Source organism: Agelaius phoeniceus, chromosome 14 (assembly GCF_051311805.1).
Source record: "Agelaius phoeniceus isolate bAgePho1 chromosome 14, bAgePho1.hap1, whole genome shotgun sequence".
NCBI classification, from domain to species: Eukaryota; Metazoa; Chordata; class Aves; order Passeriformes; family Icteridae; genus Agelaius; species Agelaius phoeniceus.
In genome coordinates, this window is record NC_135278.1 from 14,480,015 (window position 1) to 14,500,256 (window position 20,242).

Here is a 20,242-nt window from a genome sequence, read left to right on the forward strand (position 1 = left end):
TTTGTCTGAGTGTTAGTGGAAACCACATATAAAACATAAAAGAAAAAACTGTAGCCTCTAGATGCAACATAATAAAAATTTTAGTTGAAATCAAAAAACATCTGAAGAATCAGTAACATTTGTGACAGCTCCACAGTGATTAGTAAAGTCAACCTCCAGCTCCAAAGGAAAAAGGATGCTCCATCAATATCATCTTCTGATGGACCCCCTTTTTTCCCAGCTGTTAGCACCAATTTTGCACTCTCCTAGGGGCATCAATATTAATCACTTAGACACTTGACATGCTGAAAATCAGAGCATAATTTGAAGGGCAGATTTCTCTAAGGCCTGTAGAGGAACCTCCTGGAAGGAGGATGAAAGGAGGGTCACTTACCCCAGCAACTCTGACAGCCATCGTTCCTTCACATCAGCTGAGCTGAAGACAAAAAGGGAGGCAGATCATCAAACAAGTGCTGAATGGGTAACAGCCTTTGGAAACTCTACCCAATTTCATTTATATATGGCTGTAAGTCAAAGCTGCTTCCTGCAAAGCCCTGGAACAAAAGCACAGTCCTTTCCTTCTTCTGATCTATTTTAACAAATACCAAAAATAATAATAACAAAAAAATCCCAGCAACAAACTGGACCAGGTTTCCTGTCAGACTGGTGAGTGTTCAGATAAGGGAAAATCCCTTTCTGTGAAGTTGGAGTTAACTCATCTGGTGGGCCCTCATTATTTTTGCAGTGACCTTTAATTGCTATTTTCTTTCTCCTAGTATTTCCTTCCCAAAGTCTGCTGTTCCTATAACTATTGCTGCCAGCACAGGTTACCTGGGTTTCAGGGTAAGGAAATGGAAAAGGAAATGGGCCCTTTAGCCTCAGTCATTGTTCACTTGACACAGGGAGACCTGAGTAGCTACTGGGATGCAGAGGGAGCTCTGATGTCTGATAAGGTACCTGAAGGTGACAACATAGTTGGTGATGGGCCAGCCAATGACAAATGAATTCTCAGGACTCATCTTTTTCTCTGTCACTTCACTGAGACAGGTGCCGGTCCACACTTCACTCAGATGCACTTGCTTTTTCAGCTTCAGGCTGGAGGAGGATCTGCAATGGAAATTATTAATTCCTTAGGCCAGAGAATAATATTTAGTCCTCCAGAGTCTGATCATGCTCCTTTCAAGTCATGCAGATGCAGTTAGAGCTCTTAATTTATAAGTGACAGAAGGAGTCAGACTGAAAGTCAGTTTTGTCCTTCTGCCTCTTGCCCTCATGGTGATCTTCAAGCAGCCTCATAAGGAAATGGGCAGAACTGATTAGACAACATTTTTCTTCAGACAAATGGAGTGAAACATTAATACCAAGAAGAATTTGTGAAGGTGGAAGGGGGAAATGCCACGTTTTAGATCCACATTTCCAAAGAAGCATTGTTTTGGAGGCTGCTAAATGCTCCACAAGTAGATCAGAGCCTCATAAAATCTTGTGAGTTGAAGGTACCCACATGATCATTGAGTCCAACACCTGGCTCTGCACAGGACAGGCCAAAAAACCCCACCACATGCTGAGCCTAGCTTCAACAGCACCTACTGGGGAAAAGGAAATTCCTCTTACTTGGACTTGGCAATGACCAGCACATCACTCAACAAAATCAGGTGTCTTTCCTGGGTCTGCAGGCCCACGGTTAGCTGCACTCGCTCATCCAGGATGAAGGTGGAGCCTGGGCTGCTGAACACCCCACTTGGCAGCCCATTGTCTGAATGGGAAGAGGAAAGAGTAGTTTCCCTGCAGGAGTAAGAAAAATCACAAGACTTTGTCAGAAGCTTTCCTTTTTTGTTTTGGAGGAGCCTGAGAGCTCTGTGCTTCTCCCAGCCCCTATTGCCCTCTATTATGACCCACATTCCCCTGCACAATTAACTTTACCAGCCTCAGACAGAAAACTGCCTAAAAAGACCACACCAAATCTTGTGAGATTAAGTTGCTGAAATAGTAGTTTTTGAGTAATTTCCAACTCAGGTAAAAGACTTACTTCCTGCACATGTGCTATGACTTGACCATGGAAAGCCTGTGGCTCATGGTGTGGCTCAGCTGGGCGTGGGGGCACTGCCCTTTCTGTGCATGTTTTCCATCCAGCCTGAACAATTTGTCAGCACAAGAGTTGCAGCAAAAAGAAAATGAACTGCATGTACTCATCTAATTCCAGACATCTGATTCTGGCTTGCCTGGCAGCCATCCAGCTTGCTGTTTCCACTGAGATTCATAGAGGTGCTCACCATTTCCAAAAATCCCTGAGGGGTTCTGCTGTTGACTTCAGTCAACAAGGCAGCATGGAGATTGAACCAGACCCTCTCCCTGTGCTGTCCCCAGCTGGAAGAGCTCTGCCAAGTGCAGTGTCCTTGCTTGCAGCTCAGCACCCCACAGAGCACCTCCTCAGCACTGCTCTGGGCTCAGGGCAGCTGGCACAGCAGCTCCCACAGCCATTTCTGTGCTGCATGAACATGCAAGAGTTCCTGCTTGTGTGTTTGTGTGCCTGAGCCTGACTTAATTAGTAAAACTCTGAGACATGGCCTTAGACTGACACAGAAAAAACCTCACAGAGATCCTCCTGTCTCTACACATAGAGAAAAATGTGTATCTTGCTTGCAGGCAAGGATACTTGCCTTCCCTTCACCCCTCAGCAATTCTGCTCTCCCTCTGCTGCTCTACTGCTCTACCCTCTAGTCTGAGGACACTCTACACAAACAAATAAAAACCCACACGAGCTGTAATTGCAGTATTTTTGACGTTGTTGGTCTTAACTCAGTTTCCACTGGCCTCATAACTGAACTCACTTGATTTCACAGGAATGAGGTTAAAACCAGCCAGTAGCTGCTTTACTAAAATCCTCCCCCAGTCACAGGAACACCTGCACTCTGGCAAACAGAAATTCCCTCTTCCCTCCTCCACAGCCACCACCAAGTGAATCTTGACTTATGCAGCTCTGGGGCTGAAAGTGAGAAGTTTCATCACCTTCAGATATGATATTAAAACTCTCCATGTCCATCAGCTGAGCAGTGGGAGCCACAGCATCTCACAGTCCCAAGCAGTGGATTTCCTAAAGCTGGAGGATTACCCAGCTTTATAAACACAATGGCAGAATAGCAAAAAAATCTCACTGATGCTTTCATGGCCTGAGCAAAGATGGCATTGGACCAGCTCCCTCCACAGCAATTCATCACAATAAGCACTTAAAGCTTCCCTCCCTCATAAGGATGTTCTCCAGCCAAATAAAGGCAAGAATTTGTTTCTCTTCCTCACTTTTTTTTTCCTTACTGCAATTTAGAGGGGGTGGGAGGAAGGAAAAAGAAGTCACATAACTTTTTCAAATGACAACCAAATGAAAATCAGTCCTGCCCTTCATATTAAATGTCCTGTGAGACTGACACTCCCCCTCATTCCAGAGAAGCAGGCTGCACTGTGCATCCATCACCAATGGTGGGATACAAAAGGGATATTCTCCAGAGGGCTGGTCCAGATCAATCAGTTCAGCTTTATCTTCTCCTTCTTACAAAGAGAGAAAAAAATCAAACTAAACAAATCCCTCAGGAAATGTTATTTACAAGACTGCTATCAGAGCAAGGCAGAAAGGACCATATCCCCTTATCTGTCTCTGGCAGTGACACAGTGCTGCAGGAGGGGAGGAGGTCAAGGAGGACTCAGCTCCCACTGGGCTGAGGTGCTCAGCTCAGGGCTGAGTAAGAACACTCAGTGTTTCAGCAGAAAATGTGCATGACTGGCTGGCATGGGGCTCCCTGACTCTGCTGACACTCCTCACTGCAGGAGCATCAGCGGAGGCACAGGATGGGGGCAGCTCTCCACTACCCAAGCTGGCAGGGACAGGCTGGCTGGAGCATGTGTGGGTCTGGCAGCTCTTCCAACAAGTGTCCTGAGCTGATGCCATCCTGCACAGGGCTCTCAGGGCCTGGGCATGCCTCCCACCACTGCCTCCATCTCCAGAAGCAGCTCCAGCCCCCTCACCTGCCCAGGTGTACCTGCAGCTGAGGCAGAAGCAATTGTCAGGACTGTCCCTCCCAGTGGCAGTGCACACATGGAGCAGGGGCTGCAGAGGGCTCTGGCAGTGATGAGCTGCACAGGGCGTGGCTGTGCAGGGAAACTCTGAGGTGGAAGCCCAGGATGCTCCTCAGGGGTGCTAAATCTGCATCAGCCCATGTCCTGCGAACCACCACATCTGCCTGGTGCCTTGTCCCCCCACCTGCCCCTGCCACAGGACCAAATTGCCCTCAACATGGTTAAATGAATTTGAAAACCCATTTGATTTCAGTCTGTGCAGGCAGAAAGATGGAAACAGGAGTCAGAAAGATATTTTTTCTACCTGGAATGGGACTTTGATTTTCCAAGAGCTTTAGTAATGGCAGATGAGGTAGATCGTCTTCTCTGGACGATGGGCTTCATCTTCTGCAGGACAAAAAGACATTCAAGTTAGCCTGGCCACCCTGGGAGCAGACCTGCTCATTGCACTCTTCAAATTCTCTTTTTGTCTAGCTAATAATCATGAAAGCTCAGCACTGAAAGCCATGATCTGTGCTCCCATGTGCTCCCAGACACCTCCCTCCCCTTCCTGATCATTAAAACACTGGTCAACTCTCACATTTATGTTTTCACAGCCAAATCTCAAAGTAATTATATGAATAAACAGAAGGAAAAAAAACAAAGGGTGAAGTTCAAGAAAACTTCCAAACAGTCATACCATGAAAGTTTGTTAAGGAAAAGTATAGAAATACAATTTAAAACTGGACCAGACCAAGATATGAAGAGCATATAATGCTTTAGGGAATTGTACTTTATCAGCTGGAGGAATGAATGAGGTTCCTTGGTAGATTTTTCTCTATTTTCATTTTCCATGACTCCCAGTTCAGCAAACAGGTTGTTACCAGGCCCCTCTCCAGGCAGCCTAACCTCAAGACACTTCTGTCTTTTTTAACAGCCACAGCCACCAAGTCTTGTATAACACAGAACTGGGGTGACTGTAATGGTGAGACCTAAGAGTTAGAAATGATAACTATCCAAGCCAACATATACAGAGGTCACAGGTCCCCTTTTATTTGCTAAGTAAATTTTGTGCTGGAGAAAGATGAGAGATTTTAGCCTGGGAGAGAAATCCTTACATCAGTGACTCTTGATTAGTAAGCATGGGAAAATCTGTCCCGTGGCTCATTTCTAATTTCAGCATTTGCCTATGTTAGAGCTTTAAGTGCCAGGGAGTTCAGAGCATGTTGAGACTTACTGATCTTTTGACTTCTGAATGTTACAAAATATGAAAAATTCTAGGAATTAAAGAAACCAAGATTGCTGGTTGATGAGGGAGGGCTCCTAAGGGGAAAGGATGTTGCTTTTGTTAACTGTATACTTTTCAAGGTCTGTGCTGAGCAGTGAAAACATTCATTGCATGGGAGCTCACTGGGAGCTCCCATCTCTGAGGATGCAAGGCTGTTACAGCTCAGCACCTTATGACTGCATTACCATTCCTGTGATGCCAGGGGAAGGTTTTATCTCATATCAGGGATGGAAATGCAAAGGACAGAACCATTTCAGCCAATTTGTGTGACTGGTGTTCACCACATTATGTCAGGTTTTTCAGAGCTAACTGGAAGGCTGGCTGGGGCTGGTTTGCTTCTGTTTGCCCTCCCTGGAGCTACAGGAGCTCAACATGGCTGCAAGTCTGTCTCCAGGGGTTTGTGTGAGAAAATAAAAATTGGGGGAAGTGATTTAATGCTGTTCAAAAAGGAAATCCATGGCAGAGGCTGGAGTGGGGTCCAGCTGCCAGGGAAGGGACACCCTCCTCATCTCCCATTTAGTTTACAAGACTTTTGACTTCTGCAGCCAAGGACCTGGGAATCCTACAGCCTAGAGCTTTCCACAACACAGACTCCTGACTCCATGCCTGACCAGGTCCAACAGAGGCCTCCAAAGCACAGATGACCTTGTGAAAAAGAATGTATGATTACATAACTCAAAGCTGGAGTGGGCCTGCAAGTGTGACTTAATAAATCAATTTCCTAATAGATGAATATTCAGCTTTGCAGTATCCTTAGTGCTCCCTAAGTAGGTTCCCTGGGTACATGTACAAATGTAGGCAGAGGAAGATGGACAGCAATTTCTCCCTCATACCCTGCTGTGACATTGCCAAGCAAAAATCTGTCTTTGGAAGTTTCACAGGGAGAACTGAATAAAAATAACATCAGCTCACAAATGTTTGTTTTAAAAAAAGGAAGCCCCTACTAAAACAGAACATCTGGCTTCTGGAAGTGCCTTAATAGGATAAAACATTCCCACAAACATAATGCAGCAAAGCATCAGCCATGCATTATCTGAAGGTGGGCAGTGAGGATGGGTGATGCCAGCAGCTGCCACTGCAGAGGTCACTGATGAGGACAGGGTGAGCTGAGGCACCTCTGTGCCAGGGGCACTGCAGATTGCAGCAATGTCTTCAGAGGCTTTGTAATAAACCCTTGATAGGATCTCCTGTGCCAAAGAATCCCACGGCAAACAATACCTGGCTGTAGGCAAGGCAATCATTTTGGCCACTCCAAAGCCACTCTCTTCTGGGGTACAAGTGGTGCTAAGGACAGACCTGATGGAATTTTAGTGTAGGAGGGCATTTATCCCAGAATAAACTTCAGGGAGTTGGTACTGGTGGATTTCTTCTTCTGACCACTGGGAAGGCTTTCAGACTGTTCCTGAAAGGTGACAGCAAAGCAGCCTTGTCTGAGGACCTGTCCTACAGCACCACCTCCAGCAGGCACTGGGCTACCCCTGGAAGTCCAACAAAGACAACACTGGGACTTTCCAGTGGAATGCTGTGACTACAGGACACAAGGTACTCCCCATCTCTCTGGAAAAAATGCTGAGATCATCAGCTGTCCAGAGGTCCAGCTGCCTGACCCCAAACAGACTCTAGGCAAACAAAAAAATTGCTTTCCAAGACCTCAGCCAAAGTTCCTTTGATCCTAGCCAGTCCCGTTCCTTTGGCAGGACATCACTGACATTATGGAATCCCCTTACTGTAGGTAAGGCAATCATTTTGGCCACTCTAAAACAATCATCTGACTGAGGGAATTTGACACACAGCTAATTGGCAAAATTTCAGGGTTAACATACTTAATTTGCATATTTAATAGAGGAATAATAAATTGTTCTGCCTTTGGTTTCAGTAGGCATACAAAGTAAAACAGTTGCTCGTGTACTCCCTCTCTGCATGGCAGAACCTAGCTGTGTATCTCATTTTAAACAATTTGATTGTGCATGGGCCAGCCCATGTAAATTATATTTTCTTAAGAGACTGCTGGACCAGGGCAGAGTCTCCTAACACCTTGAGTGTTCTCACAGTGCCATGTAAATGCCCTCTGAATCCAGCATATTTCTAAGCTCTACAGTTTCATGGTTTTCTTGCACAAACCCCCTCCCATCTCACTACCCATCAGCAGCATTACAAGTGCCCTGTGTGATGCTGGAGCCCCCTGACCCTCCTGCCCAAGGGCTGGGCTTGAGCAGAGCTGGCTGGGCTCTGAGGGTGGCTCCCAGCCAGACTCACCTGGCTGCCAGCAGCCTTGCCCAGCCCTTGCCCAGCCCTTGCCCACAGCATTGCTGCTGCAGCAAGAGGGGACCTCGTTGTGCTCCTCCACACTGGAGCCAGGCTGTGCTTTTTCCTGGAGGTCAGCTCTGCTCTCATTCACTGGGCATGGAATCACAGAAGTGCCGAAGGACATGGCGTGATCTCTGTGCTGTTTTGGTGCCATGGAAACAGAGACTCATTTACCCAACACACTCTGGAAGTGCCTGAACACTTCTAACACTCTGGACCATGTTTGTGCATTACTCATCTGTGAGCTGCTGATTTTAGCTGTGTATTTCTTGGCACCAGGGGGGCTGTGAGTCTGATGCCCTTCATTCCAAATCCATGTATGGTCTCTGCTATCGGCTCAGCTGGCCAGCAGCACTGGTTGTTTTTTTTTTTTCCCTGCTGACCTCTGCACTTGAATGTTATTCTCCAAATAGTTAAGGTGGGATGGAACTGAAAAATAATGACATCTGCTTAGCACAGGGTGGGTTTTCCTTCTGACAACAGCGGGTCAAAGTTTGCAATGCCTGTGGCACTGGAATGATGCTGTTTGGTTTAGTTGCCATTCAGAAATGAAAAAAAAAAATGTTTAACAGGGCTATTTTTCTGTAAAGCATAAATTGAAATATTTGTTTCAGAAACATTGATACACTGTTTCTTTGAAACCACACTGTGTTTTCTTCAACCCCAGCGTTTCAGGGTGGGCTTGCAGCACCCAGCTCACACTTCCAAGGGAAATTTGCTGCTCCCAGTGCTCGTAGCTGCCAGGTTCTGTTACTCTATGTGGAGCATTAAGCTGTCAGTGTTACTCTCCCCTCGTTAGACAAACAGTACACTTCCCAGCTGCAAAGATGATTAAAGGGTATCATATACTCTTCAAAAAAAAAACCATCCCAATTTCTATAATCATGGATTCAGAGTCCGTTTCATGCTGGTATTCTTATCTGTCAGGGAGGCTTATGTTCTAATGGTCAGAGAGAGCAAAACATGGGCCACAATGTCTTTGATTATTTGGGGCATCACAGATTGTTCAGAGCCCACAACATCAACGTTATTCTTATTCTTGCATGGATGTTGTGAAACGTTATCTTCCTACAAATATTCTCCTCATGATTTCAGCATGGGGTGTCAGAGCAGGTAGCAGATCACTGCTATTGATCAGCTGAGCACAGCTGTCAGTGGAACAGGGCAATTCAGTGGTCTGCTGGACCAGGGCAAACATTACTGTATAAATGTGGCACATGGCCACTTAGTTCTCAGGCAACATTTAAAAAACACTTAAGAATCCAGTTAAGAGTAGAGAAACAATTCATTGCTTGGACTTGGATCCATCCATGTGAAAAGAACTGCTGCTGTCCTGTCCAATAATGAGTTTACATTAGCAGAGGCATGCCTACAAAAGCCTCTTAATGAGATAATGTGGGCACTGCTGCCTCCTGTGCTGTCCATGCTCCTACCATGTACCCATGGCACACTGCTGTTGCATTTCCAGTTAGAAAATGCCATTAGAGAAAGATAATGAAACAGAAGAGAAAATTGTTCAGTCCATAAAAGGAAATCAGGCATTAGGTTATGTGAAAAAAACCCGGGCTTGCCATTGTATGTGGATTTACACTTAAATTGAGTTTAGGGAACAGTGCACTCACACAGCTGCTGTCTCCCTCACCCTGCTCCCAGACTTCATCTGCCACTCAGCAAACTGTACAGTGTGAATGTGACCCCTCAAGCTGGAACAGTTTTAGCAGGGGCTCCAGCAGCTGTTGCCTTGCAGCCATTCCCCCTTGCTTCAAATGGGAAACCCATCCCAGGGCACGCACTGGGAGGCAGGGCAGTGTCTGTCACCAGGGTGCTGTGCCACTCTGCCAGCCTGGTCCTGGCTGACAGTGCCCTGAAAAGCTCCACTCCTCCCTACAGCATGCCATCAGCTCCTTGGAAGAGGTGTCTTTTCTTCTCAGCCTTGGTTTCCTGCCCAGCTCAGAATAAGATTAAAAACCTTCCACTTCTTCTCCAAGTGTCTCTTAAAGGTGAGTGATTGGAGTTCTAGGAGCAAAACAAAAGCCCGGTCTGTGATTTGTTTTCTGCACTGTTTTCCCTCTCTTTTCACCGTTCTCAGCCAGGGGAAGATTGGCTCATGTCATTTACAAGGACTGGCTGAGGGAGCTGGGCTGTTCAGCTCTGAGACCAGAGGTGACCTCATCCATGTCCATCAGTATCTGAAGGGAGGTGTCAGGGCTGGAGCCAGGCTCTGCTCAGTGGTGCTGAGCAGGACAGGAGGCAATGGGCAGAAACTGGAAGACAGGCAGCTCCATCTGAACAGGAGGAAGAACTTTGCTGTGAAGGCTCTGTGCACACTGGAACAGGTTGCCCAGGGAGAGTGTGGAGTCTCCCTCTCTGGAAATATTCCAGAACTTCTGCTCACAATGCTGTGCATTGAGCTCTGGGATGACTCTGCTTGAGCAGGGAGGATGGACCAGTGTGGTCCCTTCCAGCCTGAGCCATTCTGTGATTCTGTGAGGATGCCATATACAGCAGAGATAGTGCTCCCATGATGGTGGTCAGGATCAGACACTGCTAACCAGCTTCCTTCCAGCCAGGCAGGCCAGCATCACCCAACAGGGAGAAGGGAGAAGGCTCCAAAATGGAGCAGGCCCAACAAAAAACATGCTCTGTATGAACCATGGTTTGATGTGAACTTAGAGCTAAGAAACTTGGGTGTAAATATTTATCTGAGCCATTTTACACAACTTCATCTTCCTGTCATGTTTCACTAACTGCTTCCCTCTTCCTTACTGCTAATACACAGCTCCAAACAAACTAAAACATTTCTTAAAATATGCAGAGCTTGGTGGCTGTAAATCAGTGCAAGGACACACTTTGAAATATTTCCTTTTCCTTCCAAGAAATGGAACCCTGCTGGTTTATTTTAAAGTCTCCCATATAAGCAGGGCTGGGAGAAACAGTTCTTGTCTGCCAAGGGCCAAGTGGGTTTTCCACTTGGAGGTGGAAAGAGAGGTGCCTGGGGATCAGCTTAATTCACACAAATCTGTTCCATGCCACATTTTTTCCCTGCTCCCATGGATTCCTTGTGCCTTCCTTGGGGTCTGGAGCAATGCCAGCAGTGGATGGCAGTGAGGGAGGATGGAGGGGACTGTCACCACACAGAGCACCAGTCCTCCTGCCTGAAGCAGGTCTTTCTGAGCAGCTGGTGTCATGGGGATATTCTTAAATGGCTCTGGGCTGGAACCCAAATAAGGACACTTGGAAGTTATCATGGCTTGGGGCTGTGTTTCTGGTACTGAGCACAGCCTTGCCTTGTCCTCCAACAGCAATGCCCATGCCCGGAGAACAGCACAAATGTTCAATCCCATAACAGGGCACTGCTGAGGGTCCCAAAACAGAGCAAAACCCTCAGCTGACACTCAAAGACAGGCACCTGAAAAGGGGCCCAAAAGCTTTAAGCAGGAAGGCAAACCTCAGCTCTCATCCATCAGCTGTGCCTCTGAAAAACACACGGTGCCCACCTGCAGCTCTGTGCTCCCTCACTGAGGCCCCAGAACCAGACAGAGAGGTGAAAATTAAACAATACAAGAATTAAAAATATCCTGCTATTTCCAAACCTCAACCCTGATATAGTGTTGGTGGACAGAATCTCTGAAAATTACAGGCAGCCTCTGCTGAGAACATCCACAGGAGGTCTTTTCTCTGCAAATCTTAAGGTTCAGCAAGAGAGGAGTGTTTATGTATTCTGGGACAACAAAAAAAATGCATTGCACAAAAAATGCTTACTGCTGGTGAGGATGATTCCTAGTCATCACCTGCAGCAGGAACAGGCCCTGAACATCCAAAGGATACACTCAAAGTATTTTTTGCATCAATATCAATTTGAAAAACCTTGAACAACACAAATGCAAGTCTCTTCTGTGTCACTAGCACAGCAAATCACTAACTGATGGAAATTGAAGAGATCAATAAATATTGATGTTGATTCAGAAATACTTCTGAATTTTAAGCATTTGGCCTGGCAAGATACGAACAGCTGCTAAAGGAAAGCAGTGAGAAATGTAAAACCTTGTTTTGCAAAATTTCTTCACCTTTTCTTGGAGGTCCAGACAGTTTTGTCACAATTCTGATGTCCAGGGCCAGGTAAATTTGAAATGTGTGTTGACAATGGATTAGACCGAACACTGGCACCTGCTGGGATTTTCCTGAAGTGCTCCATCCCATGGTGAAAACCCATCACAACAGATTACCCCTACATGTTCTGATAAAAAATTTATATCAGGACTCTTTCCTCATTCCTTTCCTTCCTTTGAACCAATGCTGAAAGCCACCCCAGGAACATCTCACAAGGAATTCTTGCCTCTATAGCTCTGAAGAAAACCTCTACACAGCTCTACACACTTATATGGTCTCTGGCCTTAAGCTGAGGCCTGCTCTGGTGATGAGCATGACACCAGTGGTTAGAAGGTGACTTTAGACTCTACTCATATGGGAAATCAGAGGGGGAACACTCTTATAAAGACCATTTAATTTAGGTTGGTACTGTGGGGTAGAAGTTTCTGTTGTGAAGTTGTATATACATAACATTGGAAGGGAACTTGCTGGGTTTCACAGTATAAAAATTCATCAATGAGGCCAAAGTAAATGAAGAATCATGTTCTTTCTTTAAAAATGCAAATAAACAGTCCACTGAATTGAGCTTTGGCAAAATGAAAAACTTGCAGAGCAGCCAAACCAGAGGAACAGAAAAATGTAACACATTCCTTGCTGCCTTTAAAATATCTCCTTTTCCCCCTGCCTCTTTGTTCAAAACCCCTCCTCCTGCCATATTAAAAATTAAAAATTCATAGACAGCTGGGTCTGCTCAGCTGCAGAATTACTTCAGCCTTTCCATGCAGGGCTTCTGAGCAGGAGTATGGTGGTCTAGACCCTGCTAGGGCCCAGATTAACTCCCAGTGCTTGACATGCAGACTGCCCAGGTCTGGTGTGTGACAAAGGAAAATATAAACTGCCCAAGGAAGAGAAAGTGCAAACCACAAACAGTTGACAAGGCAGAAATGCTCCAGGTGTCCTGAGCAGACAGTGCAGCTCCACATGACTCTGGCTCAGATCCTCACCTCTCCCACACCCCCACCAAGGTGCCCACAGCACCCCTGGGACAGTGACCAGAGACCCACCAGCCTCAGAACTGCCCTGGATTTGGCTCAGGGAGAGAAGGAGGCTGTTTCCAAGCCAGCCTCCCCGGCCCTGATGGAAACTTGCAGGAATTGTGCACCCCAGGGAAGGTCCCAGGTTCCCCCCGGGGCTGATGTCCCTGCAGGCAGGGGGACAGGGGTGACACAGCCCCTCCAGCAGCACTGCCTGTGAGCTCAGTGAATGCTGCTTCACGTTGAGTGATGGTGCTTCTCATCTGTTTACAATGATTAAATCATTTCATTTGCAGCTTGGCCAGAGAAAGGACTTTGAGGAGAGGCAGCTCTGTGCATCTGGATTTCATTAGAGCTGAGCATTAATCCCTTTATGCCTTATAAGCATCCCGTTAGCATTCTGCAGAGCTGGTGGTTGTGAAATGGCATTTGCAGAGCTGGCTGCCTGAAAAATGGGTTAATCAACAGCATCTCTGCTAGCACACACACCATGAAAGGCATTTTCCTCCTGCTGCTTGCTCATCTGCCTGTCAGCATCAGTGTGGGCACACTCATAGTAGCATTTACTGTCAAACTACTTCTCAAACCCCAGGATAGGTTTGTGCTGAATTGCAGGATTTAATTCCACAGAATTCTGCAGTTGATTGAAATGAAAAATAGACATCCTAACCTTAAATGAGGATCCAATCATGAATTTCAGTGAGGCTTTGAGTCTAAAGTTACATGAGCTGGGCAAATAAAAGTAGATTTTGGCTTAAACAATTGCACTTTTTTGCCAGTTTTTGGAGTTGCAGGAAGGCATTAAGGGTTGAGCAGTGATAGAGGCCAAGAGAGAGACATTGCTCAGCAGCTGAGAAAAGGTCAAGAAAGGGAAGGCAGGAGGGAGCAACCGAACCCATGTGAAAAAGAAGATGCAAAGGAGAGGTTTGAAAACACAGCCTGAAGAGCTGCCAGTGGGCTGAGAAAGGGAGGGAGAGAAGCTGATCAGAGATGATGAGGAGCTGGAAGATCAAATAACCTGGAGGCCATGGGAGAGTTTGCCAAGGCTAGCAAAGAGATGTGCACATTCCTTTACTAAAAAGAATGCTATGAACCAATGCAAGTCAGGCTGTGTGGCCTTAAAGAACACGTCCCATTCTTTGATGGCATGAGAGGTGGAAAAACACCAGCAGTGGAATCACTACTATGCACACAAAGTTCCCTACACAAGGCTGTTATAATTATTCCACAGGAGCAACTGCTGCAAGCCACTGCAGAAACTCAGAGATGAGCCAAGGAAAAGAAACAACAAAGGCAGAAAATGGTGTTCCCTGGAAGGCAGGAATAGAATGCCAGTGTTCTGCAGGGGATGGGGGTGCTGAGAGTGGGTTATCATCCCCTGGCAATCAGAGTAAGGCTAAACCAGAGTTATGACCTCTCATGCCACATGCAAGGGCACAGGCTGGGGCTGTGGGGGTTGGATCAGAGGTGTGGAGGTTCACCTGCCCCCAGGAGCACCTGGAGAGTGGCCATGGGGCTTTTTGGAGATGTTGTTCTCTGTGCCTCCATTTCCAGTACAGCCTGAAGGGGCAGGCAATGGAAAACTCCAAGAAACATTCAATTTAAAGACAATTATTCTATTCATATATTATTCCCTGCTTTCATTTCTCACAGTATTTCTTTTTCACTTTTGCCTTAACATCAACAGTGTGAAAACTGTATCAGCTGAAATTAGGCTAAATACAGGATATCCTGTGGGGTACAGATGACCCCAAAGGCTTCCTGATCTCCCTTTTATGCCCCATTTCCCATTACTTGGGCTTAACATGTTTATGCATAAACTAATACCTCCAGTCATGAGTATTTTCATGGGTCCTTGGTAAACACTTTATAATTTGACATAATCTTTCCAATATTGAGGTGTTCAGAGCAAAAACCCAATTATCCAGCAAGATTTACAGAAGAGCTACATAGAATTTATATTTGCCATTACTTAGCTGTTAGTACCTACTAGTTTTACTAATTTTAAGGAGGAAAATATTCCTCAGATTGAGCAGTAGCCTCTTCACAAGTAATGCCTGCACAAGGACATGTGTACATACAGATCTGCATACACACATCAGACACACACAAAGCTCTCTGGGTTATAAATTTCCCAATAAATATAGCAGACAACTTCAAAACCAAACCGAGCCTTTAAATGGAATTATGAAAAATAAGTTTTAAATCACAAAAACATCCGGTTTTGCTTCGGTTTCTCTCTCACATGCCACAAACTGGGCTCCACCCCAGCTGTTTTCCAAGGGGCTAACCATGGGTGCCTGGTTTTGGAAATTTTCATGTCCTTATCTGTGCTGCCATTTGCTCTGTGGGAACATGAGGAGAGCAGCACTGTGCACAAGCAGAGAAGGGCTGATCCCCAGAGCATGGGCTCTGAGCACCCATCCCTGTGCCAGCTCCTCTTCCCACAGCTCTGAGACATCTCAGGAGGAAAGGCAGGGAAGTGGAAGATAGAAGGAGTGGGGTTTATTGGTTTTTAGCTTTGTTTTAAACCACAGTGACTGTTACACTTCCAGCCCCTGGATGAAATGGAGAAGGTGCCCTTGAGGAGACTTTCTGTTTGCTCTGTTAGAATTAACCCCCCCAGTGCTGGCACTGCCTTGAGGAGATGTCAGTCCCTCCCCAGCAGCACACAGAGGGATGGGGAGCTGCCAGGGCAGCTTTCCTGACTGCCTGAGAAGCCATCAGTGTAACACAGATCAGCAGCATCACACTTCAGCAGGGCCCCTGGGGGAGCCCTGCACGCCAGCTCCAGGCAGGCACCGTGGGGTGTCCCCTCAGCAGAGCTCCACAGGCTGCTCCTTTGAGACAGGTGCAGTGTGATCAAGGTGTGACTGCACACCGGTGATGCAGGACACAGTGAGAAACAGCCTGAGGGGCTGAGTGCTGCTTGGGCATTCTCAGAGCTGTTTGTAACCAGATCTGCTGGGAGCTGTTGCTCCAGCAAGAGCTGAATGGTGTCACTGGCAAGAGAGGAGGAGTGGGTAGTGTATGGATGAAGGTAAACAGAACAAACACAGGAATCTGGGGGTGTTTTGGAGGGTTCTGGTGTGACAGAGGGGTGCTGAGCCTGGGGCAGGTAGGAAGATGGAGCATGGTGTGCTGAGGTAATGCTGTCCATGAGGGACTAGGAAAGGATCCACAAGGATCTCTGTATCAGAGCTGCAAATCAGAATCTTATGCATTGCATTGCAAGCAGGAGGGGATCTGAGATCCCTCATCACTGGTCATGAGGAACAAGCATCCGCTACATCTTCAGGTCAATTGAGAGAAACCATATTCACAGTACATTCCTCATCTCCCATAGCTGTGAAGTAAAACCAGTCTGACTACACAGGTGATTGAATCCCATCCCCTGGTTACAACCTAAAAGAGTTCCAGCCCCTGGAGCTAGCTCCTCTGCAAAGACAAGGCCACTTCCCAAGTCTGGGGCCAGCCCAGTTGAATTGTAATTAAGGAAGGTGGAGCACAAGAAGCAGAAGCAATCACCCAGACCAGAGCCATGTCAAGTGATCTACATGTGGGTTCAGCCAAAACCTAAAGTGCACCAGCACTTAAAGACAGCTCAAAATAAAGGATCTGTGTCCAGTGCTGTTGTTGCAAAGACTTTCACTGAGCACCCAGAGACTGCAGGGGAGACACACACTATCATTCTGTACCCATGCCTACCCAAAATCAGGCTATGCAACCATCCAAAGTGTGGTATGAGGCTTGAGGGGGATTCCCTGAAGCCACTGACTCTTGGAAAACGTAAATCTTTTTTAACAGACAAACTCTAATATTTATTTTCCTCGTGGAAAGAATCTATGTTAATTTTTAGGACCTCACTAGAGGGCGATAAATAGTTGGGCTACAACCAAGCTATTGCTTGCGCAGGCAGTGAGATCTTGGAGAAAACTGGTCAGCTGCAGGCTCGGGGGGTGGCTTTAAAAGGCCTGTGCTTACCAAAACAGCCCCCTGAACACCTCTCTCTGGTTCACACACTAATACTTCACTTCTCTTTAGCTGCTCACTGGAAAGCACCAGCCCAGGGGCCCAGGAAGTTTACCCAGGAGCTGGGGGTGAGCCAGGTCTCAGTGAGGCATTGGCAGCTGTGTCATGACCAAGAACATTCCCATTTGTACATAACCCATCAAGTACCACGGGCTTAATGAGCTGAAAACCATGCTGGACAAAGTGATGACCAGGTCCTTGAAGGCATCAGTGGAAGGCTGAGGTGGAGTGCCTGGTCCTGCTTTGTGCATCTGGGAACAGAATCCATGCAGAGCCTGCAGAAACAGGCGTTCATGGCCCTGCTGCTGAGGCTGTGCAAGTGAGACCTTGGCTGGGATGCTGAGGCAAAGAGCACTCTGTTAAAGGTCCTCATTTTCCATCACCTGCAGATAACGTGGAGCTGCCACATCACAGCAACATTCTACGTGACACAGAGGTACCAATAGGCAGGGGTCTGCTTAGGAAAATGAATGTTAAGGAATGTTCTAAATATGGAAGACCATCAGAAGGTAAAGGGAAATCCAGCCACCTGTGTCTTAGGTAGGGCTCATAGGTAAAACCTGCACGTGGCTCTAAAGAACTGGCAGCAAAAGCTGCAATGAACCATCAGTCTGGATCACAAGGATTCTGAGAGCACATTCCAGCCCTGGCAAGCATCACAAGTATTACAACTAGCTGCAAATTCTTATTTTTATATTTTTTTAACAGAACTTGCTATTTATTCCAGTGGAAACTCCCTGCAAAGAAAATTGTTCCACTCTGCTACTGTTTGTGTTGGATGGTTCGTTTGAGAATTTCCAACTGGCATTTTGGGAAAGTTTTCCCTCTTATTTTCCATTATTTCAAGCTAACCTTATGATAATACCACATTTTGTTGCTTGTTCTGTTGAGTTGAAAAATCACTGAGGGCAGCTGCGGTTCTGCGCAGCCCGGGCACCCCTGTCCGGCCGCAGCCGGTGCCGCCAGCTGCGCTCAGCAGCTGCTGCCGGGAGGCGAAGGGACGGGGCAGCGATGGCAATTCCCGTGCCTGTCCCTCTGTCCCGACACGGCTCGCAGCCCCGACAGCTCCCCCGACCAGCGGCGACCCCGCGAGCGCACCGGGGCTGCCGGAGCCGCGCGTGGTTCCCGTCCCGACCACCGGCACCGCACCCGCCCGTCCAGCGCGGCCCCGGCACCGGGAGCTGAACGAGCCCTGCCGGGACCCGCAGCGCAGCCACCCGGCGGTGCCGACCCGCTCCGCTCCCTCCCGGTGCCGCTCCCTCCCGGTGCCGCTCCCGCCCGGTGTCTCTCCCGCCCGGTGTCTCTCCCGCCCGGTGCCGCTCTCGCCCGGTGCCGCTCCCGCCCGGTGCCGCTCCCGCCCGGTGCCGCTCCCGCCCGGTGTCTCTCCCGCCCGGTGTCTCTCCTGCCCGGTGTCTCTCCCGCCCGGTGCCGCTCCCTCCCGGTACTCGCCTGGCTCCGCGCGGAGCCCGGGGCGCAGCTCGGGGCGCGGCCGCGCTGTCATGCCCGCGGCCGGGGCACGGCGCGGCCCATGGCCGGTGCCCGGTGGCTGCTGGCCGGTGGCTGCCGGCGGCCCCAGCGCTCGGTCCCGAGCGGCGGCGGCGGCGAGTGGGCGCGGGGAGGGCGGAGCGGGGCCGGGAGGGGCCGGACCGGGCCGGGCCGGGCGGGGCCGCAGCGCCCCCGCCCCGAGCGCGGCCCCGACGGCCGCAGTGCCGAGCCCCGGGAGCCCCTCCGGGCACGGGAGGGGTCCTGAGACCGCCCCGGAGCTGCCTCTGCCCCAGCTCGCGGTGGGCGCGATGAGCACGGTGGGCGCTGCCCAGGAGCCCGGAGCTGGGACGGAGAAAGAGCGACCCAGAAAGTGACGCTCTTTTGGAAAATCGGGACCGATTTTCTGGGCAAACGCGGTGGGAGAGCCAAGAAGTGACAGGAGCCGGGACAGCCGGGCAGTGTGTTCTGGAGGACCACTCCTCCTGCACGCCAGGGCACCTGAGCACTCTGTTTCCCACTCTAGGACTCTCAAGGCTCCTCTCCTGGGGATTTTTGCCATACCAGAGAGAGCAGAGTGGGGTGTAACAGCCCTCAGAGACGGGCCCGAGCTCCTGCTGCGCTCCAGTCTGGTGCTGCCCAGAGTGGAGTCTGTCTGCGATGTCGGCTTCTAGTGCCAGTTATCACAGAGAAGGCAGGAAAAGCAATAGGGACCCGAGTGCATTCCTTTTCTGCCCCCTCGTCCCACCCCCAAACCCATTTGTGGGTTTTAGTCGTTGTTGTGTAGGAAGTTTCCTTTAGAAAGTTTTCTGTCTGCAGTGCAGGGAAATTTTGTGTCTGTGAAGAAGTCTGTGTTGAGAAAGAAGCCTCTTGAGAGGCTATTCCAAGGTAAACACATACCAAGGGCACACACTTTCACAGTTCTGTCACTTTGAGAAATATTTGTGCTATAAAACCCTCTCTGGAGATGTGCTGAAAGGGATATATTACATGAGAAAAATGTTCTCTAATCCATGTTAAGCTATTTTGATCTCTTTCACGTCACAGGTTTCAGTCCTGCAAATAACAACTTAAAGTGTTAAATAAATGGAAATCTTTAGAAAACGAGACTGAAGCACATCTCAGTCACACAGACTGTCTTGGAAGGTCAAAAGATTTTTAAAAACTATGAAGAAATATGAAGGATACTGTATTTGCCATCTGGTACTCTGTGGTCTGATTTTTGTTTTCTCTCTGCATACAAGATTTGACAAGTAGTGAAATTTTGGGAATGACATCTCCTCTGTCTCTAAACAACCCTTACAAGTACTTTTGAATTAAGGATATATAAAGACATTTTCAGAAAATGAAAGAGTAGCCCCCTCCCCCCCATAAATCTGATTTGCCTTTAAAAAGACAAAATACAGCAGCCAGTCCCCTCCTTCCCTTCCTCCTCCCCGCCTACCCCCTGCCCCTCCTCGCCTCCTCACACACATTCATGGACTATTCCAAACTATGCAGTGCCTCCCCATCAGCTCTCATTCTCCTGGGAAATACCTCAGGAGGCATTTCCTGTAAGCAAAAGGTACCACTGGGACAGACTAATTTAAGGCTGCAGTCAAGACCAGTGCTTGTTAGTGCTTTTCATCCATATTTTTCCATGTCTAGTGTCCACAGTCTCAATATGGTTTTGCTTACTGTTGTAGCAACAATAAAATAATTAAAATGGCACAGCCTTTTCCAAAGGATTCCCATGGATAAAATTTCTTGATCTTTTCATTCCAAAGTACCTCTTTCCTAATCTATGAGCAGAAAAGATTTCCTCTGCAGCTGTAAGTTCCTCTGAATTCTGAGTTTAACAACACTTATTATACTAGATAAAAATGCTGTAGAACCTCTAACCTTATTACATTTTTTTACCACTGGTAGCTGGGTGGACTTCGGTTGTGTTCCTTTATCTCCACTGCATGGGAAAGGGGATTCAGGATATCTGTGTGCCATAGGTCAG

The 20,242-nt window shown here is 47.9% G+C and overlaps 1 protein-coding gene across 1 annotated transcript in view; it reads right to left on the reverse strand.

The window, feature by feature from the left end:
• The window catches only part of LOC129125932 (uncharacterized), a 30,232-nt gene extending 11,864 nt beyond the window's left edge, over window positions 1-18,368 (reverse strand). Inside the window, exons 1-5 of the mRNA XM_054641644.2 lie at window positions 18,223-18,368; window positions 4,349-4,431; window positions 1,591-1,761; window positions 937-1,086; window positions 374-415 (exon numbers count right to left, since the gene is read on the reverse strand). Of these exons, the coding sequence (XP_054497619.2) occupies window positions 374-415; window positions 937-1,086; window positions 1,591-1,761; window positions 4,349-4,428 (443 nt within the window). The 5' untranslated portion in view covers window positions 4,429-4,431; window positions 18,223-18,368. The remainder of the gene's footprint in view (window positions 1-373; window positions 416-936; window positions 1,087-1,590; window positions 1,762-4,348; window positions 4,432-18,222) is intronic.
• Window positions 18,369-20,242: the final 1,874 nt, after the last annotated feature.